This window comes from Sus scrofa, chromosome 15 (assembly GCF_000003025.6).
Source record: "Sus scrofa isolate TJ Tabasco breed Duroc chromosome 15, Sscrofa11.1, whole genome shotgun sequence".
NCBI lineage: Eukaryota > Metazoa > Chordata > Mammalia > Artiodactyla > Suidae > Sus > Sus scrofa.
Genome location: NC_010457.5, coordinates 93,165,866 through 93,190,159, shown reverse-complemented (window position 1 = coordinate 93,190,159; position 24,294 = coordinate 93,165,866). Strand labels below are relative to the sequence as shown.

General features: G+C 35.5%; 1 protein-coding gene across 28 annotated transcripts in view; it reads right to left on the bottom strand.

The window, feature by feature from the left end:
• GULP1 (GULP, engulfment adaptor PTB domain containing 1) overlaps positions 1–24,294 on the bottom strand; it is a 264,095-nt gene that overhangs the window by 62,029 nt on the left and 177,772 nt on the right. For 7 of the 28 annotated variants that reach the window (XM_021075371.1, XM_021075360.1, XM_021075372.1 and 4 more), the window contains exon 4: positions 11,339–11,438. The exons of the other annotated variants lie outside the window; for them this stretch is intronic. In XM_021075371.1, the coding sequence (XP_020931030.1) occupies positions 11,339–11,438 (100 nt within the window). The remainder of the gene's footprint in view (positions 1–11,338; positions 11,439–24,294) is intronic. 28 annotated transcript variants of the gene reach the window in all.

Here is a 24,294-nt window from a genome sequence, read left to right as displayed (position 1 = left end):
CATCAGGGAGTTTCTTTTGTGGCTCAGGGGGTTAAGACCCGACATCCCTGTGAGGATGTGGGCTTGATCCGGGGCCTTGCTCAGTGGATCAAGGATCCCGTGTTGCTGTGAGTTGTGGTGTAGGTTGCAAATTCGGCTTGGATGCGGTGGCATAGGCTGCAGCCACAACTCAGATTTAACCCCTAGCCCAGGAACTTCCATACATGACACAGGTGCGGCTATTAAAAAAAAAAAAAAATCATCAAAATCACTATTATATAAAAATACTTTTTAGACTTTAAAAATCAGAATGCTAGAAAGATGTTTCGTGTTTGACTTAATATTTTCCAAAACCCCCACAACTATCTTTCAATTAATTAAAATCACACAGGCTTTTCTTTTAAATTGGTCTCATGATGTCTGCAGTCATTTCTTCCAGTTATTTCACTGTATTCCATTATGCCTACAATAAGCATTCTGCAAAAACATCTGTGAAAGTTTGAGAATTTCTCCTTCATTTTCAACTATTACTTGAAATAGATTTTTTTTCATTTGTAAGACTGAATAGTTTGTTTTATGACTTGCTTCTTTGCCAGTAGAGAGCAGTGTTGGACATTGCATGGACCCAATTATTACATCTGCTTTGCTTGCTTTCTCAAATGTTTTTAGAATCACTATAAATATGAATAATGTAGGTTTCTTAAAAATAAATGCCAGATAAACAACAATTAAAATAATTAACTTGAGTTACTAAGCCTAATTGCTATGAAATCTGACACTATTTAACATAAGAAAGAGCTAATTTATGTTTTGTTTATATCAAATTCAAAATAAGCCAGTTGTTATGTAGATAATACATTCTCTATATAATTATTTTAAAGTATTAAAGGAAAATAACTTTCATTTTTTACCACATAAAAGCTTTATCTAAAATCAAAGCTAATAAATATCTATTGGGAGCATAATAACCAATGGATATTCTAACTATAGAAAAAAAAAAGAAGAGTATGTCTCTATCTCTGTATACTAAGGGGATAATTTTCTTTGTATTAACTTGACTGCATATGTGTGAAAAAACAAAAAACAAGTACTTAAACCTTCTAGCTACTCAACTGCATCCTGTAGATAAGCCATATAGGAGTAAGCCAATTTTATTTTATAGTCTTTATTTGGCTGACTTGCCATGTCACAGTGCCAAGCAATACAGGAAAAATCATTTTTCAAAAGCACATCATAATAGTCAATTGCTAAAGAAAGGTCAGAATCAATCAAATTTAAACCTATTACTTAATCATCAAAACCATAATCCTAAAAAATAAAATAAAATAGATCTGCCAAAAAAGAAAGGTTATACTTTTAAACTAAACACTCTGAAGGTTATCCTTTAGCAGAGGAGCAGAATTTAATAGAAAATTTTAAAAATACTGGGGTCAATATTTAAAAGTCTACATTTTACATTTGATTTGATATTTATTCTCATTTTATCATAGTAACTTTCTATTAACACATCTTATCTTATTTTGCATGAATACAGAGTGTATTATTTTAACAGGCTCTGGCTTTTAAAGTTTCTAAGTTTAAACCAAAATAAACCTATTTGCTATAAACGAGGAACTGTGCTTATTGCCCGCTGTGGAAGGGTCTCTAAAATAGAGTTTCCAGTCACATGATCGCAATAAGAGGTAGTTAGTTTTTGTTCTGTCCTAGAGGCCCCTCTCTTGTCAAACTTCCTTCACATCTGAGGAGTGAAGGGCAGGGCAGGGCATTCACCTGTGTTGTAATAAACAGAAGTGTTAACAAAAATAAACAGCAACTTAGAAGAAAACAAAAGCATGGGTTTTGGATCCAGACATGGTTTATAACCCATTTTCTCATTCGAGAACCACTGGATTGTGAACTGTGAAGATTTATTCAACTCTCATTAATTTATAGAAAATATAAACTGAGGACCATGAAGGTGAAGTGACTTCGCAAGGTCACAAAACTTTCAGTAGCTGAATTAGGGCTAAGACTCTAGCTTTCCTAATTTTCAGACACACACTTTTTATTTTTGCTATCTCAAATAAAACAGAAATAGAATGAAAGACAATATAGTATACTGGGTATATATTACCCATTTACTCCATATCCACTAGGCTTATTAAGTTTTTTGTTGTATGTTCTTTCTACTGTGAGATATGTGTAAAATCCAAAAAAGTCAAATGAATATTTGCTTGTCTTTACAGTTAGGTAACTTGAGTTTCCTCTACCAGTTATTTTTCTGAGCCTCTCAGAGCCTCAGTTTCCTTATTCATAAAATGGGGATAACACATAGTGTTTTTTGTGAGAATTAAATAAGAAAACATAACCAGCGGCAGAGTGAATATTCACTGAATTTATGATTAGAAATTAAAATGCAATGATAAAATAAAAGTCACAGCAAGAAAATTTAAAAAGCCAACCTGTCCATATCAGATTATGAAGTAAGCAAGAAAAAAGGTTATTTTAGGCCACTGATAATCAGATTTTAGCTGTACAGACATCTAGAACCCTCACCAACTCATACCACGAGTGTATTTTTTCCTCAAAATTTTATTGGCTAGTTTCAAACATTTATTTTTCTAAATTCTCATTGTAATTTAACTTACTTGCAATTCAATCAATTATGTAAAACTTGAGAAAAGTGAGATTTTTTTTTTTTTAGAACTTACTTGATGCATTATCAGCAAGTCTTTATACTGTTTTTCAGGAAGGCCAAGTACTTTTCTTGCTAAATAATATTTCCAGGTCCTTTATAGTTTCGGGTAAGCTTCTTAAATTCTATTTATAATAAATTATTGTTACTGTAGGAAACATCTATCCCACATCTGGTCAGCTTACCCAATTTTCTTATTAAGCTTGAAAAATTTGAGTCTACTGGAATGTAATTATTAATAAAGCAAAAATACATTTTCTTTTCTTTTTCAATATTGCTACCAATTCTTTCATTTTCCTTGCTTATAAAACAATGTTACGTAACAGTGATAACAAGTATCCATTTCATATTCTTAATTTTCATGGCATTTAATTAAGCTCTGGCAATATAATATACTGCCTACCATTCTACATCAGTTTTAAACTTCAACAATGTAATTGCCCCCAAACTTCTTGTGTTCCTGAACTCTGTCCAAAGAGAATATATTTATCTGGAGAAGGCTCTAACATTTCAAGAACCCTCACAGCTCCCCTGAGCTAAATTTATCTTTTTTCCCCTCTTTTGGAGAGAATGTTCTTTAAAAGCTCTTGTATCCCTCCTAATTCAGGGGATAGCATTCCCATTACTTCCGCTTTGAGACACTGTATCATCATCATCATAATTTCTACACCCTAATTATCATCATCATCATGTCTACATACTAATCCATTTAAAAATATTTGTTGTGCATCATCTACGTGTCACAGGTACTGTTGGGGATACCAGGGATACAGTAGTGAACAAAACAGACCCAAATCCCTGACCTACTAATGATGCTGTAGGCTATACCCCTTTCTTCAATGCCCAGAGAGGGTGCCGATAATTTTTCACAGGTTCTTCCATTCCACTCCAACTATCTAAATAGACAGCAACAAGAAAGCTTCCAAATCGACAATAATTGCCATAGTGGAGTTTTCTGACTGTAAGTGAGAAGTTTTGAAATCTTAAGGCATCCTGGAGAAGACCTCATTTCAAGCTGTGAACAGAACTTCTCCTTAACATTTAAACATCACAGAAAATGAGGGATCATATTAAATAGTGTGGGCTAATGATACTCCTGAAATGCAGATTTCTTTCTTTCTTTCAACAGACTTTCTGTCCATGATTAATATAACCTGATCACTCTGTGAAAGCCCACTGCATGCAGAACATTCTTTAGTATGTCGTGATGGTACAAGCAAACACCGAATACTGCCCCCTGGGGTCTTATTTCTTAGATTTAGAGATTCAAACACACACAAGAAAAGGCAAAGAGAACAACAAAAAACCCAAGACAAACAAACAAAACCCTAAGATCTGGAACGGAATGAGACAAGCTCAATGTCACTGACTATGAATGTACTATCCTACTCCCTTCCATTGGCACAAAGGATAGCAGGCTCTGCACAGAGCAGGACTTCTTTTATTCAAGAGCTGTTTACTGAGGACCTATATTGTGTCAGGCACTGTATAGTGATGAACAGAAAACTCAAAGATCTCTATGAAAGTGTCTTGGTTGGAACCATGCAAAAGGGTTTTTGAACCACATGGATACAGGGTTTGAATTCTGACTCTGCCACTTAATAGGCATATGAATCTTAAACTCTCTGAGTAGTAGCTTCTTCTTTTATAAAACATAGATAAAATATCTCTATACTTATAAGTGGGTTGTCACCAAAAATTGTATGGGTCAGCAAAAAGTGTCAGGCATTCAAAAAGAATTTTCTCCATTCAATAAATGCTCCTAAGTGCTGCCTAAGTACTGATTATTTGGTTCTAGATCCTAGAATAATGCTGGAACAAAGTCTGTGACTTTATTTGCAACAACAGTCAGGCCATTTTCATCCTTATTTTATAGATTCAACAAAATTCTATTAATAATCTGCTGGGAAGCAGATGACTCTAGCTAATTAAGCGGCAGATGGGGAAGCACAGACACATCAAGCATCCAACCCTGGCAGGGTCCTGGCAACTCCTACAGCAGAACAGGAGAACGAGTGGGTCACTCTGTTTTGTGTAATCAGTTGAGTGTATCTACATAAGGAATCTGCCTTGTAATCAGATGCTGATATAAGGACATATGCTGTTTTATCTCATTAGCTAATAGCCTAATTCTCTCTCTCCTCCTCTTTGTAAAAATGAGCAGCTATTCTGCTTCTATGGTTACAACTCATTCTTTCTGCTTTTGCTACCATTAGGGTGATTCTCTATACTTCTAACTTAATTTGATAATTTATTTTTTAGATCCATGCTTTTTTCTTTTTAAAGACAATTTTACTTAGTCTTTTTTTCAATACTTGAAGTCAATTATAACTAATTACCACCAGTCTTCACTGCAATGCTTAATTGGTTTTTCTCGAACTCTACTATATGCTGATTTTCTTTGATTTTTCCTTGACCTTTAAAAAAAATCAATTGTCACATATGCCTAGGGAGCTTTTGAGAGCATTTTCCAGTTGCCCTTTGAAAATTCTAATCCTGGTATTAACACAGACCTTTATGTTTTTATTGGAATACCTCTAAAAATTTAATAACCTGATTAGTGAATATAATTCCAAAAGATATAAAAACATCCCTTTATATATACAGAATTATATTGCAGCATATTACTTTTCTCAGAAAGAATTATATATGTTTCTATTTCCTATGATATATTTGATTAATATATTAAATAACTTAAATTTGCTATTTTAAGACTGTAAAACTGGTATCTTAGAAGAATCTATACCATACATGCAGTTCCATTATTAATATAACTAAAGTTGAAAGAAAGCTTTATTTTTAACATTTTTAACTTATGCATTTTGTGACATACTATTTCAATTTCTTGCCCATCAGGCTTAATTTAAAATACATATACTGTCTCAATCCTAAGATTAATTTGTTTTCATTTAAAAGCAATAAATGCTATTAAAATACACAGATAAGTGAAGTAGAGCAAGGATATAATAGCATTAAAATTATACTTAATTGCATCTCATTTCAGAGCTAATCTAGTATAAATTTAAAAATTATACATGAAGTTTATAGTTTTCCATAATAGAAATTATGATGCTGTTACATGTAAGAATTAGAAAACAAATGGTATTCTCTCTTTGTACCACAAGTTTACACTCTGTTACTGCATGCTCTAGTTAAAAGATCTATCCGAACACAGGAAGCCTCAATCTATAAGGCTCCAATAAACCCTGAAAAGGAATTTTACTAACAATTTCAAGAGCTACTGTTATTTAAACACGATTAATTCTTTATCTGAAGGTAGAGAGCACTTCACACCCTGACACCTTGGGGAGGGGCCTTTTGAAGTCCTTTACATCATCTCATTGGAGTTGGTGGGGCCTCAGTCAATAGAACCCCATCTGTCAAACCTGCCTATAGAAATCCTGCTAGCAGCTTGCAGGAAAGAAGGCAAACTGGGTTGGTAGGGAAAATGTCAGGAGAAGGGCAAATAACTTTCTCTTATTCTCTCAACAGTCATACTAGCCTCTCCACAGAAAGTGTTTTTTTGGTTTGCTGCTCTAAAAATACTTCTTGGGGACTTCTCTGGCAGCCTAGTGGATTAAGGGTCTGGTGTGGTCACTGCTGTCGCTCAGGTTGCTGCTGTGGTGCAGGTTTGATCCTTGGCCTCGATACTTCTGCATGCCACAGGCATGGCCAAAATAAATAAATAAAAAAAAACACTTCTTTTGAGAAGGAAGAAATTCAGGTTGTGGTTTGTTGGTTCTTCTGTACTTTGATTGCATTTCCATTTGTTATTAAGATAATAAATTAATCAACTTGCCACATGTGTAAAACACAAATCTTCAGGGAAACGCTGAAGTCAAGGGGCTTCATTTTTGTTAATTCTTATTGTCTTCAAAGATTGGCTGCTTACTGAATGACCAGGTCAAACTTCATTCTGAACAATGACATAGAGCTAAGAAGAATCTATGGATTCATGGAGATTAAGATTTGACTTTTGGCTCTATTGCTACTCTGTTTTTGCGTCAATCTACTTTATATCCCCAAATCTGTTAGTCTTTATAAAACATGGTAGTGATACTTCTAAATTGAATCATTCTGAGGATTGCTGAAGATAATGAGACAATTGAATTTAGTATGGTTATTTACTTAATAAATTAGTATTGAGGCGTTCCCGTCGTGGCGCAGTGGTTAACGAATCCGACTAGGAACCATGAGGTTGCGGGTTCGGTCCCTGCCCTTGCTCAGTGGGTTAACGATCCGGTGTTGCCGTGAGCTGTGGTGTAGGTTGCAGACGTGGCTCGGATCCTGCGTTGCTGTGGCTCTGGCGTAGGCCGGTGGCTACAGCTCCGATTCAACCCCTAGCCTGGGAACCTCCATATGCCGCGGAAGCGGCCCAAGAAATAGCAACAACAACAAAAGACAAAAAAATAAATAAAAAAATAAAAAAAATAAAAAATAAATTAGTATTGAATGTTTGTCTCACTTCATCAAGAAAGAGAAGTAAAACTATTTTATAATAAAAAGAAAAAAGTCTCCTTGAAATTAAACTGTTCCATACTACATGATCCAAGAATATAATAAAAAAACAACTATAATCAATTAGTTTCTGGTTTTTATCTATGACTTTGAAATTATACAAATGAGACTGAAAGGAAAGGGTGTTTGTCATGCTAGTTCCCTCCCGATTTTAATGTCCCAGTATAACTCCAGGAATTTAATAAATGGAAATCTGTTATTTAAAAGTGCTTTTGAGGAGTTCCCATCGTGGCTCAGTGGTTAACGAATCTGACTGGGAACCATGAGGTTGCGGGTTCGATCCCTGGCCTTGCTCAGTGGTTTAAGGATCTGGCGTTGCTGTGAGCTGTGGTGTGGGTTGCAGATGCGGCTCGGATCCCTTGTTGCTGTGGCTCTGGCATAGGCTTGGCAGCTACAGCTCTGATTAGACCCCTATCCTGGGAACCTCCACATGCCATGGGTGTGGCCCTAGAAAAGGCAAAATAAATAAATAAATAAATAAATAAATAAATAAATAAATAGTGGTTTTGAAATGTATGTGTCTAAATATAACCATGAGTCAGTATTTAAAATAAAGACAAAAGGAAAATGATAAATACAGTACTATTTATCAAATGTTAAAGATTAAAATCTATAGGAAATACTGCATTAAAACTTAATTAGGTAATAAGTATACTGCATATGATCTTTTCTTAGAAACTTCTATGTTTAATACAGTAAATATTTGATAAGTTACTATAATTATGTTGCTTCTTTAATTATGTGGTGTAAGTATACAATGTTAAGTGTGTGGTAATTTCATTAATGAGATCATGCAGTTGGTCAACCATATGGTACAAAAGAAGTTAGTCTGAGGTAATCAGAAATGCTCTACTTCAGTGACTAGACATTGTCTAAAGTTGAAACTTGCCCTGGTAAATGATCCAGTTTGTGAAGATCAAAGCACAGCATTCAGGAAACACATCATGTAAATGATCTCAATGCCTTGAATTTATATCCCTCAAGGTCAATATGTAGATAGACAGATGTACTGAGTTGAGGCCAAAGTATTTAACCTATTGGTTATGATTTTCTGTACGAATAGAATTGCATACTGATAATTCCACTGCCAGCGAGAATAACACATCTGCACTCAATGGACAAATGAGTTATAGGCCACGTTCAAAGATGTGGCATGTGATATCTGTTTGCTTGAGCATACTTGCTGACAGGGAGGTTACTACCTCACAAGGGCACTGCCACTAGAATGACCATTCTGTATAATCTTCTTCCTAGCATGGAGTTATTTAGGGGAGAATGACTAGAAACTAGAAAACTGAAGGAAGGAAGGGGTGAGGATTGTCAGTGGGTGAGGAAGAGTGGCACAGTTTGATAACATGAGACTCAGATCTAGGGGATTTGAGGGAGAAAGACAGAAGAAGGAAACTCAGTTGCCTGCCAGGACAGGTGTTCTGAGGAGAGATGGGCAGAGAAAACATCCACCACTTGTGGAAAGTGTCAAGGTTGGGAAAGGCAACAGGGGACTTAGGGTCTTCTGAAGGAGCTGGTTTTCTTTGAAGAAAGAAGAAGCAAGGTTCAAAGGAGAGGTGAAAGACAAAAGGGATTTTGCTGATGATTGATCTTGAGTTTCCAGAGACCCAGGCATTGTTAATCCTTCAAAGAAAAAAACACCTTTTTTTTCATTTCACTGATTTAAAAAATAATTCCACTATGTCCCCAAATGCATTTAAAGTGTCTTATAAAGAGTTATAAAATAGAGGAAGGTAAAATAAATTATAAAAATGAAGCTAAGGGAAAATAAATCAAGAACATAGAGTAGAAATAGGCTTATAGTCAAAAACCATGAAATCCTGTAAATTTGCTAGAAGTGGGTCATAAACTAGGCTTGAAATTCTTGAGCAGCAGCATAAAGAAACACTATCATTTAACTGTAAGATTCACTGTTGACAAGGCAAAATTAAAATAAAAATAAGTGTTTCATTATAAAATGGGACTTTGACATGTAACTGGATTAATACGTGATCTCACTAGCAGGATTGTTTGATAGTAAATTACATTTCAAATAGACCACTAGATATTAGCTTTATTTTTACAATAACTATGAATATGGAAAACAACTTCACAGTTATTATTGACTTTATATCAACCTATCATCTTCTTTACTATGTCCAGGTGCACTGGAGAGAGATACCTATCACTTTCAATCAAAACAGGATAAAACATTAATTACTTTGGCTTTTACATTCTGTCCTACACAACAGCCTTTCTTTTGTCTTTTCTTTTTTTTCTTTTTCTTCTTTCTTGTTTTTTTGTTTTGTTTTGTTTTGTTTTTGGCTGCACCTGGGGTAGATGGAAGTTCCTGGGTTGGGGATTGAACCTGAGCCTCTGCAGCAACCTGAGCTGCTGCAGTCAGATCCTTAAGGCACTGTGCCACAGTGGGAACTCTTAAATAACTTTCTTTATAATTATTACATCAACATTTAATTTACTCAACCATGAACTAATTCTTGGCTGTGAAATGCACTTTGAGGGATTGTAGTGTATATATAACTTACAGGCAACTCAAACCCTGCTTTAAAAATGATTCTCCTTAGATTCACCTCCAGTAGATCCACAGAGCTTTTGAAAGTCTCAAGGAGATTCCAGAGTCAGGTTTTCCAAACTGAAAACATATGAATCATGACATTTTGCCAGTTTTATTTTTCAGACAATATGTTCTTCTTAGAACTTTCCTTATCTCAACACTCTTAATGTTGGATGTTAGAAGTCATGACATTCCCTTCTACAGGGTAGTGACAGCTGAAATATTTTTCCTACTTAGCTCTCCTAAGTATCATTGCTACCTTTATTTTTGAGATATTGTGTAGTACTAAATCAAAGGTAGTAACTATCAGGGAAAAAATGTATTTGGGCCATTTATAATAAACAGTTTACAAACAATTTTAATAAGTATGTGTTAACATAAAGTTAAATCCAGAGAGTCAGGGTGCAGGTAGGGATAGATCTCTGAGAATTAATTTAAATGTATATCAATTACTAACACTTTCTATTATAAAATATTACCAAAATAAACATGATGAGAACATTACTGGTTCATGGATTCATAAAGTATTAGCTGGATATGCTCAGAGTCATTTGTAGAAATGATTCAGTGAGTGGTTTATATGCCAAGCCCATGGCAGCTGTATTCACATCTATTTTATGTTTACAGGAAAAGGAGACTTTCCAAGAAAACTCCATTAGAGTGTCCTTTAAAAGCTCCGTCAAGAAGTTATGTTCTGCTGGCATTTTGAAATACTCAGAGATTAAATGAAGTTCTTGCAGATGGCTGGCAAGCACAGAGAAAGGGGTGATTCCTAACATCTCTATGTGTCACATACTGTTTTCAATACAATACCTTATTTCAATATAATACTTCATTCAATATAATACCTCATTTCAATACCTATAATACCTCATTTCGTTAAGGATAACGAAAACATCAGGAAATGTTCCATAAGTTTGCAGACCGAAGGCTGACAATTTTTTTTTATCTTTAGTATGATAATTAATATTCATTTGTACATAAATTAAAATTATAGACATTACCTTATGGACAAAGTAAATGATTTACCCTAGTATACTCTTAGAGCTAATAACAAACATACCATAGGCTCCTTATTAGAAGTGAGTCTAAGTTCTAATTCTGGCAAATTTAGAAAAGAGGAGTTCTAAAATGTTCAGATAATTTTTAAGAATCGCCTTATCAACCATGCGGCAATCATGACAAATTAAATGCCTAATGGAACTCCTCTATCCATGGCCATCAAATCTGGCTCTGTCCCCTCTCGCTCCTTCTTCTTACAGGAACTGGCCCAGTGTAGAACTGTCCATTCCACCCTTTGCGTCCTTCTCTACTCAAAGCCTCCCACAATCGCTTCTTACCCTGCCAGGGCTTTCCTAAGTACCAGAACTCTAATAAAGCATGAGTGCCCTATGAAATCAGAGCAAATGAGGAACAAATGTACTTTTTGGATAAAATGAAATTTATAAGCAGAGGAACAGAAAACTTAGCTCTGGAAAAACTAGTGCATAGGAAGAAGTGACAAGATGAGTGTTCAAGGTGGGGAAAGGCAGTCTGAGGGAGGAAGGGAAGGCAGCCTACTGGCAGATACGTTCTGGAAGAGGGCGGGACAATAGGATACTTACTTGTTCTTTTCTGTTCTGGCAATTTCTCAGGAATAAATTGCTAGAAACTTCATCAGAAGAGCAGGAGCCTATCAAGCAATGAGACCTAGAGAAACTCCTTCTAACAGAACAGAATAAGATACAGGAAATCTTTAACAGGAGACAACTTCTACTTATATAAGTCAAAAGCTTTCAAGTTCTAAGCCCTGATGACAGGCTACAGTGATTAGAAGCTCATACTCTAAAATCATACTGTCTGAACTTGAGAACTCTGCTGATTAATAACTGTAACCAATCAGAAGCTGGGGGTGGGGGGATTTATAAGATAAGTAACTAGAGATTTAACGTAAAACATGATGACTATAGTTAACACTACTGAATGATATATGTGAAAGCTGTTAAGAGTAAATCTTAAGAGTTCTCATCAAAAGGAAAAAAACATTTTGTAATTTTATCTTTGTATCTATACAAGATGTTGGATTTTATGAAACCTATTGTGGTAATCATTTCACAGGGTGTATAAGTCATTATGCTATACATCTTATGCAGTGTCCTATGTCAATTTTATCTCAATAAAACTAGAAAAAAATGTAAAACAACAACAAAAAATAGTATGGGGGACTGATAATGGTGAGACGAATAGCAGATGCCCACCACTATGTCTAGGTACTATAATAGATAATTTTTGTTCTTCATGTAATTTAATTATAAAACACATTAAAGGTGAATTCTAATTTAAAAAATAACCATGTAACCATGGGCAAGAAATTTAATTATTCTAAACTTCAACATCCTTATTTGTGAAGTAGGGGACATAATAGGAACCAAAGCAGGTAACAATATAGAGAGTTGTTATAATTACATTAACTACCTCATAGTATTGACAGGAGGATGGGGAGAGAATACCTGTCTAACAATTTAGAGCAGTCGACAATGCTAGGACTAGTATCACTGCTAAAACAGGGGTCAGTTAGCACATACCAATGACCAAACACAAACCCTTATCCAATATGATCAAAAGTAGCAGGTTAGAGAATATGAATTCAAGGAAAAGGAAGTTGGGCAAGTCACCACGGAGGGAGCATGAAAGAGAAACTGGAGAAAGGCAAGGGGTTACTAAAACAAATGACTCCCGATAAATTCGACTCCACAAGTCTTGCTAATCATAGAGAGACATTCAGAAAATCTTGATAGAGATAGCTATACTATACAAATACATACAGGAACAGCTTAAGAAAAGTATTCCACTGCACTGGAAATTTACTCCTTAGTTTATAACAATCCATTTTATTATAAGACTTTTGTACTTGAAAGTTTTATTCATCCAGGTATCACCAGTACATGGATTATTCAGATCCTGCAATTTTCTTCTTATTCTTCCTAATCATCATCTTTGGATGGTTTAATGCTTATTAACACTGCTACAGCTGGTGTGCAACAGCAAAAAGAACTGAAACTAAAGCAACTCAATTTTTCAGCTCATTATTAGCTTCCTCTAAAGAGTAGTAGGGAGCAAGGTAGAGAGCATTGATTAAATAGGCTTTATCTGTGTATTTCATTTGGTGTTTTTAGCTATTTGTATCTTCCAACACAAAGAAAATACCCTGTCTTTCCCAGTGCTTCACAAGTACAATTGCAGTCAAAGTGCAAGGTTTTAGGCTCACTCTGGACCTACTCAATCAAAATACATGAACAGGAAATCTGCATTTTTTTTTTTTTTTTTTTACAAGCACACCAGTTTAAGAAGCACTGATCAATTCTAAATAAAACCAAATAAGATTACTTCTGCATATTCAGTGATAACGTTTCCTTGTGCCACAAAGCATTGTGACAGTTCTTAATCTGGTCAAAGACATGCATGCCCTACTTATTAAAATGTCTATTTGTATTAGGATAGTGCAGAAAGGGCATGTATAGGTTTAAAAAAATGGGGCAATAGGGTAGCACACAGCACCATTCCTCTGTATAAAAGCCCACAGCTCTCAAAAGCAGTTTTCTTTTTTTATACTTCTATGCAGAAAGTTGCTTTAACGTAAAATTCAAAATAAAAGGCATATACGTGACAATAAAAATACTATATCTGTTTAAAAATTTTGAAGTTTAAAAATTTTGAAGTTATACAATATGTTCGTCTACTATTAGTTTCTGAAATTAGAGAAGGCAGCTTGGAGAGGAAAAACATGGTATTTCAAATAGGTTAGAACTTAAATGAACTTTATCTGCACAGGTCAGGTTTTAGTCTTTATGTGGTGTGACTTTAGACAGATAATTTAAGCACTCTAAGATTGTATTCCTATTTGTAAAATATAATAATAGTGGTTCTGACTATCTCACTGTAATGCAAAAGCAAAAACAAATGTAAGGTAATGATACTTAGCAAAGAGACACTGCAGTTTGCAAAGGTATAGAGACCACTACTCTACATGGCATAGGTAATTTTGTGGTTCACAGAAAATGGCTTTTTGATGTTTGTGATTACTTTTTTAGACATTTCATCGTGAGGGAGGATGAGGACATATACAATATGATATTGATGACTCTTCTTGCTGTTTAGTATTTGAAAGGAAGTGGCTCATCATTTAGAAAAAAATCAAGTTTTGTGGGGTTTTTTTTCAGATGTCAAGAAATTGCTTATTTAAAAAATGCTATGCAAACATGAAGATGGGCAGATTTAAAAGCTGGTATCATTTGTCCTTTGATCTGTACGAGACAATAAACTCAGTTCTTATTCTTACCTGCACTTACATGAGTGTATATATATGGATATATACAGATGTGTGTACCTTATGTATATTTGTATACATGAATTTAACTTCAGTTAATTATTTTGGAAGTCAAATTAAAATCCTTGGATAGGAGGTCCCATCGTGGCTCAGCGGTTAGCTGAGTGTCCACAAGGATGCGGGTTTGATCCCTGGCCTCCCTCAGTGGGTTAAGGATCTGGCATTGCCATGAGCTGTGGTGTAGGTCACAGACATGGCTCGGATCCCTCTTTACTGTGGCTGTGGTGTAGGCCAGCAGCTGCAGCTCTGACTGGACCCCTAGCCTGGGAACCTCCATATGCCTCAGGGGTGGCCCTAAAACACAAAAAGACCAAAAAAAAAAAAAAAAAAATCTTGAATAAAAGAGAAAATGGAACAAAAAGAAGAGAAAGTCTCATTTGATTCTCTGTAGTGAAAAAAAGCCACATTGAAATTCTCAAGGCAAAACTCCTCCACAGGAAGCCAACTTTCACCTGATCTTCTGCAAGCACCTTTGTTAACTGAGAAAAACATCCTTTCCCTTGACAATGTTGAAACTCGAAAACAGTAGTCTGTTCTAACATAAGTTCACAGCATGAGACAGATTTAAAAGCAATTTTTGTTAGCTTGTTTTTCCTATTTATAACATGTAGGTTTCTGACAGAAATTATTAGAGCTTTTAAAATGCAAGATCACAAAATTACCCTTTTAGTTGTTTAGTGTTTACTGAATGGTCACAAAATATTATGCTGAATATTCTTTGCTTTAAATTCTTTCTTGCATATCTCCAATCTAAATGTTCCATACGACCTAATTCAATGCCTGGAACCAAGAGATATTTCTGACCTGGAACCTCATTACCCCCATTTTAAGTTTGTGTCTATCACTGCACTCTTATCACCTAGGAATACAACTGGGGGATTAGCCTCATATTTCTTTATCTACTTTACCTGTATACATTTGCACTACAACCTATTGAACCCTTAGCCTTTCTACAATTAGTCATGTTCTGGGATGTCTCTGGAAGGTCATATATACTGTTTCCTCTGACTGTAATGGCCACCTTGTCTCCATTACTGAGGGTTTGTACTGGTTCCTTTTTTTTTTTTTTTTTAACTGAGCCTGCAGCATGCAGTAAGTTCTCTGGGCCAGAGATCAAAACCACACCACAGCTGTAACCAGAGTCACAGCAGTGACAATGCCAGATCCTTAACCTGCTGAGCCATGATGGAACTCCTCTACCGGTTCTTGATCTCCATTAGGAAATCTTTCTTCACCCTTCCCACAGATAACACTTCAGTATGATTCAAGGTGCCATGGTGTGTAAGACAGTGAGCCAGCTATATGCATATCTTTGGAATGTGTAGAAGCCTGATACTAAATACTTGGCCAAGATAAAAACAGGGAGTTCCCGCGTGGCTCAGTGGTTAACGGATCTGACTGGGAACAATGAGGTTGCAGGTTCGATCCTTGGCCTTGCTCAGTAGGTTAAGGATCCGGCGTTGCTGTGAGCTATGGTGTAGGTCACAGACGCGGCTCAGATCCCACATTGCTGTGGCTCTGGCGTAGGCCGGTGGCTACAGCTTCGATTAGACCCCTTGCCTGGGAACCTCCATATGCCGTGGGAGTGGCCAAAGAAATGACAAAAAGACAAAAAATAAAAATAAAAAAGTCTTCTGAACCCCAAATTCCTTCCACATATGTTAGTGGCTTGTAATCTGGAGATGAGTCTTGTGTGACTAACCAAGCACCCTAGAGAGGGATGTCTGGAAGCTTCTTGGGCTCCTGATGCTTCTGTGTGAATTCTTTCTCTCACCGTAACATTTGCATTGCTTTTTTAAAAGCCTTGCATGAGTAAGGACATGCATGAGGCCCAAGGGGTCTTGTATGTTCTAATAATCATCCAGCCTTGTGTAATCCTTGGAGAGAGTCTACCTCTTCCATGGGTCTGTGGGGCAGGCACTTTAAACACCTGGAGTCTGGCACCTAGTACCTGCTAAAAAGAAGAGGGCTGAACCAGTCTGTAAACATCTGTAAAGTAAAAGTTCATGTCTTTTGTTAATCAGATATTCTGGAATTACAAACCTGGCTCTTGGTACTAGCTTAAAAGATTGTTAATTTATGCCATAAAACCAAACCCCTATAGATACAATTATACACATCATCTCACCATGAGGTGATTCATGGTGAAATTGAAAACAAAATCATTTAAATTTGTAATAGTCCATTAACTATTTTTTTAACTACAGTGATTTCCATTTTATAATGGTGGCCATTGAAAGAATCACTGCACCCACTTAATTAATGTTCTGTTATTTAGATCATTTACTATACTTTTATTATAGTAAACTGGAAAACATATGGGAGAATATTGCTTATGAAATCTACTAATTAGATGGTAAAAAACATATTTATTCACTAATCCATTATAAAAGTTCAAGCTAAATGTGCACAAGTACCATTGATACAATGCTCATAGGTCTATGCTCTGCAGCACATCTTTGCCATAAATTTTTTTTGTCTTACTTTTCCAAAAAGGACAATCAATTCATTCATTATAATACCTGATACTACTTTAACCTGCCATTGCCACACTCACACCTAAACACACCAAAGCACCTGTAGAATTCTAAGTTCACTTCTTAAATTATTTAGCTGTTGTTCCCTTACTCTTTCTACTAACTTTTTAAAAAAGTAAATTTATTGACATGTTTCTCCTGGCAAGGCTTGAACATAGCAATCCCACCTATTTTCCCCAGCAGTTCCTGCAACATATCATTTGGTCTGAATATTTGCAAATGGAAATAGCTTCTCTGCTTGTAAGACTTGCTTTGTTTACATCCCATTGTCTCAGCAAGTGTTTGTATGAGCAAGCCTGGAGTAATACCATTCTAATGAGCAATAAAAGCAGACATGTTACCAAGTAAGTGGTATGGTAATCCTTAGAAATAAATGCAAAACTTCACGGAGCTAGAGATCAAGCTTTAATTATTTAGGATTATGACTGGGGATCAACTAAAGGTAGATCAAGCCCCTTCACTGCTTGTTTGCTGCCCAGGGCACCATTTTTTATCTGAACCTGCAGAGTCTGGGGTGGGGTGATTTATGCCTTTCTGACTCTAAATCTCCTAGGAAATAATTAACCATTGCTGCCTGCCTCTCACCGTCTGTAATTCCATCACAGATAAAATCTGCCTGAGACAGGGTAGGAAGAGAGGGGGGATTGTGCGAGTCTACCAGCTTGCTTCTACTATTTCACAACAGTGAATCCTGGGATAGCCATGCTATTCAAATATGCAAAGAATCAGGAACTAATCTCCTAATGAATACCCTATGTTCTAAAAACTCCAATCTGTATGTTGACTGTTTGAAACTATGGAAGTTATTTCCCACAGCAACAACGTTATATCAAATCTTTGTTAAATGTAGGTAGACCTGAAAGAGAGAAAAGGGGAAAACCAACATTTAGTGAGTACCAACCATGTACCAGGCACTGTACAGACAAAGCTTTATGAGGAAGATATCATTTGCACTTTATAGATGTGAAAAATGAGTTAAATATAGGCTTGCTCTTCAGTTGCAGAGTTTACTTTCAACTCCTTTCTATGAGACTCCAGAACCCAACACTCTTTTGATTATAGCACACTGCCTTCCGACATCCAGAACTGTTGGTTTTGCTGTACTGAGAGCATAATAGCTCTTAATTAGCATATATATTTCTTTGAAAAAGTGAATTTGTTTTTATATTTTGAAGACCATAAACCACATTTTATTCTAACTTCTCCTCATAGGCAGCCTTCCCAACAGAACTGAGGATGTCATTTTCTGGTTCCAAAGCATGCTTGCTGGGACTTAAATTAGGCCCATAAGCTAGGTTATTAAAACTTAATGATAAAGAATGAAGTCACAGGTATCCATACAGAAAAAGTAAGATACCTTCCAGGGGGGAAAGTGAGGTAGATTCAGACATTTTCCTCAACAGAGAATGAGGAAAGACAGTGCAGCAGGGACTAATGTTCTGAGGGAAAGAAAGATCTAAGATGATAGACATTCTCAAATGTGAAATACCTCATGATATACTGAAGTTATGAAGCCTCCTCGGAAAGTACTTCTTGAAGAGGAAAACCAAAATCGAATACAGAACTCAGGAATAGAGAAGAAATGGTAAATGGGGTGTTGGTGATTTGAATCCATTTCAATACACAATTAAGATTAAACAACTGGGGAATTATTGTTTCAGAACAAAATGTATATGTTGCAAATCCTGGCAAGTAAAAGTGAAAGGAGCAGCAGAAACTGAGGAGTGAAGCACACTAGAGGTAGGAAATGAAAGTAGGCTATCCACCCCATCATTCACATGTACACACTGTCAAAAACCGAAATGCTCTGTTAAGGAAAAACAGAAGGATGCCAAACACTTAATGACTTTCATAATTGTCTTCCTTTAACCCAAGAGCAATCTTTGAGGAACTAATATTACTTTTGGCACAGATATACGTATCTGAAATTTAGTAACTCCTTAGACTGACTTCAGTTTCATTTTTTCTTCTGCTAAATTCAAGTAAAGTTCAGTGCTTCTTATTACAAAATAGCATGCATGTTAAAATTTCCTTCTTATAAAGTTAATTCTTTGCATCTATTCATTCCCAGCCTCAATCTCCTTAATTATTTAATTACTTATACCTTTAATGTTATAATTCCACTGTTTAATGGGGGATATTAATATTCCCAATTTCATTGGGCATTTGTGAAGATAAAAGGATATAATAGCTGGAAAATGCTTAGAAAGTTATTGGTATAGGGTTGTTTATACATTGTTGAATGCTATTTTTTACCTATTTATCTATTTATGCATAGACTTATGTTAATCAAAAATAATACTGGGTTATATCTGCCTGCTAGGATTTTGAGCAGTGTGTTGATGTCTATACTTCCGTGCTTTTCTGTATGGCTTAAATCTTAATAATGAGCACATACTATTGCCGGGGCCAGCTCAGCAGGATGGGGCTGAAGAACGGGTGCTGTGGAACTTAGGGAAAAATAGTTAACATAAAACAAGACACAGAGACATTTATCTTAAGTAAAGGTGGGAGCCAGGGACTCAAGGTCTCAGGGACCAAGAGCCCTGCCTCAAGAAACCACACTGCTTTTATTGTGAGATTAAGTGAGGAGTGGCTATGGGTGGATGATACAGGGTTTGTTTAGAAAGCCACTTAGGTGGTAAAGGGTTAAGCTCTTACTCTGACCTCTAGGCACATAACAGTTCTTAAGCTTAAGTCATTTATGCCTTTAGGTCTTTGCTCTTAAGGTTAAGCCATTTACCAGCACTGCTATGACTGTTTTTCCAAGAAGGAAGATGGGATAAAGTAAGACAAGAAGATGGGATAAAGTAAAGAAGGACAAGATGGAGTTTTCAAGGAAACATGTCTTGCAACATACTATGTTTACAAAAAAACAAGGTTATTATTCTTAGAAAATAATACAGTGCAGATCTATAGTGTGAACAATTGCCTCTTCTATGCTTTGTCCTGTGTTCTCTTTGAGATGATATCTTTTCTCAGCTATGGTTGCATAAATTACATCAGATCTTTAGCTCCCTGATGGCCTTTCTTTTTACTGCTTTGCTATCACGACTATACAAGTCACAGAGAAAGGAAGTGCTCTGATATTCTCTGATGTACAGACTGACATTTGACTCTACCTTTACTTTCTTGAATATGATTTTTAAAGGTTCAGAAAAAGAAAGTACTTAGTTTCAGTAGGAACTAAAAAGAGAAGATGATAAACACTTTCTTGGAAACAGAAGAAATATGCACACAATAGGAGACCATTCTTAAATGTAAAAATATGCATAACTGCTCTGGAGATGAAGTTTCCCATAGTTCATAAAATTAGAAGAAGGGCAAAAATGACTTTAGTTTGATTTAAAATAGGTGTATTTATGTACGTATTTCTTAAGGGATGAAAGATTTTTTTCCTCCAAATGTCTCTTAAAATGTAAGGACAGGGGAGCTGGCATCTTGGTTTGTAATCTGAAGGGATTCTGTCTCTGAAATGAACAGACTACTTTCCTTATCTCACACCACTCAAATTCAACAACAAAAAGAAAACTCTGGAGGCAACTTTCTTGTACCTACAGTTTTCTAATCAATATTTGAAATGCAACCATATATCCAATGATAATGCTGATTAGATGTTTAAATCTAAATGATTTTAAAAACCCTGGTATTTCCTGCTGTATTCCTGCTCTCACAACAACCCCTTCATCTTCATTTCCATTTTTCATTTCTATTGGCTCCTTTGTTCAAAAAACACTCACCTCTTTGCTAATCTTCTTATATTTAGCATATGTTTGTTTTAGTTACTCAACAAAACCACTACTGAAATGATTTTGATGGAAACATTATTTTTTTTTTTACCTTTTTCAAACACTTTTCCTCCCAAACTACGATATTTCCTGTCTTTTCTGCTCAGATCCCTAAGCTTCATATTTCAGGATTCAGAATGCTACTTCTTGACCCTTTTGAGATCAAATCAGACTTTTCATTTTTTATACTCTTCGGCTCTGAACAAGCTTTCTTGTCATCTCATGTATTGCCACATATAACTATGTAGAAATATGAGATAAATAATAAATATATCCAACATTCAGAAAAATCCTAATTTATGATCAGGTACTCTCAAGTTGAAGAGGCATTTAAAGATAGATTACACCAAAGGCAATTTTATCCAGGGGTGATATTAACAGAGATATTATTATGCAAAGCAGAGTAATGGAAATAAAATACTTTACAAAAGCCAAGACTCTGTGGCCTCTCTGTTAGGGAGGCATGTATAGACTTTAATCTGCTAGGCTCATATCTTTGCCAAACTCCTGGCTGACTTTAAATGATGTTCAAGGGATCAATTATGGACAGGGCTCCACAGAGGAACCAATCTCACATATGACATATACAAAAGGCAGATACACACAGTCTATTTTTTCTCTGGTTTCATTCATGTGCCTGCTAAGTAGGTTATCTCTTTAAAATTGGGAATAATATATTACAATGGAAAGAAAAAATGAATGTTGAAGAGGAGACGATTTCTAGACCTAATTTTGCTATCCTGTTATACAAGCTTTTAGCAAATCACTTAGCCTTTCTAGGCTTCGATTTACTTTATCAAGAAAATGATGGCACTGGAATAAATGATTCCCGAAGTCCTTTTCAAGACTAAATGTCTTGAACCTGTAGCACATGTGTTGTCTTTTTAAAGACACTGAAACCCACAATGAAATGTAAGGAATAATTAACATGGAGTCTTTAGTTTTTATTCAGTAAATTTTTTTTTTCCTATTCAGCAACTTCTAACAGCCACATTACACTTTTTTTAGAACTTTCTCATATAGAGTAATAGTTTCCAATGATGATGAACTTCAACATTACATTTAATAACTATTAAATGTTAGCTCAATTTTTCTGGTGATCATTTCACAATATTCACAAATATGGAATGTTTATGTTATACACTTGAAACCAAAATGGTTTGTATATACAACAAAAAATAATACTAAATAAATAAAAATTTAAAATAAATAACTATTCTAGTTAATTCAGAAAACTTGGGGGAGGAAACAAAGTATTCTTTTTAAAATAAGCATATGATCTTTAAAAATTAAATTAATTTTATAAATTCATCTTAAGAATTGAGAAGTAGGTAATGTTCAGTCTTTAGTTTCATTTCTCTTTTTACATTTATTCTTATATTTTATAAGCACATACCAACCATAAAGTCATAATTCAACAAACTTCCAGTTATTACTATATTCTTATTTGTTTTCACATTGTCTAGGTATGAAAAACACTTATAACTTCCCACTCTAAAGAAAGCAATGGAAAGATAACATTATAGCATTCTAATTTCCTTTTAAGTATGTGTCAGCACTGCTGTGACACATAAAGAAAGGGACATTTACATATGGTTACAGATGCAGAATTACTATCAATAAATATAACAGTATATATCACTTTTAATTGAAGGGAATGACATTTAATGTTCAACAGATATGCTTATAAAATGTTTACATGTTAAGAATGAAAATAAGTTGTACATATTAGCTTTATTGAGGACCAATTTTAAAATCTAAGAAAACTTTTTATAAAGGTGCTACATAAAATTGATTTTAAAAATATATATATATTTTTTAATTTTATGGTGCACTTGAGGCACACGGAAGTTCCTGGGCTGGGTATTGAATAACTACCTCAGTTGTGGCAACACCGGATCCTTTTAACCCACTGCACCAGGTCAGGGATCAAACTCAAACATTTGCAGTGACCCAAGCCAGATTGTTTACCCACTGTGCCACAACAGGAACTCTACAATTGATTTTTTGAAGTAGTTCTTACACTTTGAAATTAACTAAAAACTGATTTTTGAACAAACAAAATGAATTACATGGAATGTAGTTGAGCAACTCATATTCTTCATATTTTTTACATTCCTCCAGGTATCCATCCACAACCAGCAAAACTGGCAAATGCTTATGTTTCCTGCTATTACAAAACTGCATTAAGAATCTTATGAATTTTGGAGTTCCCGTCGTGGCGCAGTGGTTAACGAATCCGACTAGGAACCATGAGGTTGAGGGTTCGGTCCCTGCCCTTGCTCAGTGGGTTAACGATGCGGCGTTGCTGTGAGCTGTGGTGTAGGTTGCAGACACGGCTCGGATCCCGCGTTGCTGTGGCTCTGGCGTAGGCCGGTGGCTACAGCTCCGATTCAACCCCTAGCCTGGGAACCTCCATATGCTGCGGGAGCGGCCCAAGAAATAGCAACAACAACAACAACAACAACAACAAAAAAGACAAAAGACAAAAAAAAAAAAAAAAGAAAAAAAGAATCTTATGAATTTGGAGTTCCTGTCATGGCTCAGTGGTTAACGAATCCAACTAGGAACCATGAGATTGCGGGTTCAATCCCTGACCCCGCTCAGCAGGTTAAGGATCCCGCGTTGCCATGAGCTGTGGTATACGTCACTGACACGGCTCGGATCCCGCATTGCTGTGGTTCTGGCATAGGCTGGTGGCTACAGCTCCGATTAGACCCCTAGTCTGGAACTTCCATATGCCACGGGTGCGGCCCTAGAAAAGACAAAGAAGAAAAAAAGAAAAGAATCTTATGAATTTGGAATTCTGAACTATTTTGGATGTTTTAGCAATGCATCTCATTGATTATAAGAATGTATCTTTTGGAGTTCTCTTGTGGTACAGTGGGTTAATGATCCAGCATTGTCATTGCAGCAGCTTGGGTCACTGCTATGGGGCAGGTTTAATCCCGGGCCCAGGAACTTCCACATGCCATGGGATATGGCAAAAAAAAAAAAAAGAAAAAAAGAAAAGAAAGAAAGAAGGATGTAGCTTTTTCCCAACCTTTAAAGGTTTCACAAGGTTCAATTTGAACATGAATGTTTTCTTTCCCAATTTCCTTTCTTTTTTCTTTTGACCTGACTATAGACATCATTTATGTCTCATGTCAAATTTTCTTCTATTAAGTCATAAAATAATATTAACTTTCCATTGTAGGGTAATTTATCATATATTCATCAAAACTAATTTTGAGACGCTTTGGTAAAATGCTTTAGTTCTATTAATACCTTCCTTTACCATCATTCATTAGGCCACATAATGTTGTAACAGTCTCTCTTTATTTACTTCTTACTAATCAAACTGCATAACAGTTTTAAAAGGTTTATGTAGACTTCCTTATACTTCTGCATTTAATTTTAAGACCAAGATGATCTTTACATTAACATCTTGCTCTGGAACACAGTTGTTGAAAACTGAAAGTAATAGGAAAGTATGATTACAGAGGTATTTTTCTTTAATAATCAAAGCTGCCTTTTGTGTATTAACCCACAAGGTAATTAGCATTTCCTGCCATCCTTGCAGGAAAAGCCATTCCTTCCCCAATTGAAACTCTCAGACTAGCCACAACAGATACTCTGGCTGATTTCACCGTTTCTGAGGTAAATTAAAAAAAAAAAAGATATGGTATCTGACTTGTATTCTAGGAACTTGGTTCTCTGTTCTCAGATAACAATGCAAAGGCTAAATTATTTCAAGAGATAACAATAACCAGTCCAGCTCTAGAGCTGACAGCACACATTTTGTAACAAAGACATAACAAGCTTTTGATATATAAAACACTAATCTAAGGGTTTTCTCAAAATACATTAACTCGTTTAAACCTCCTAAT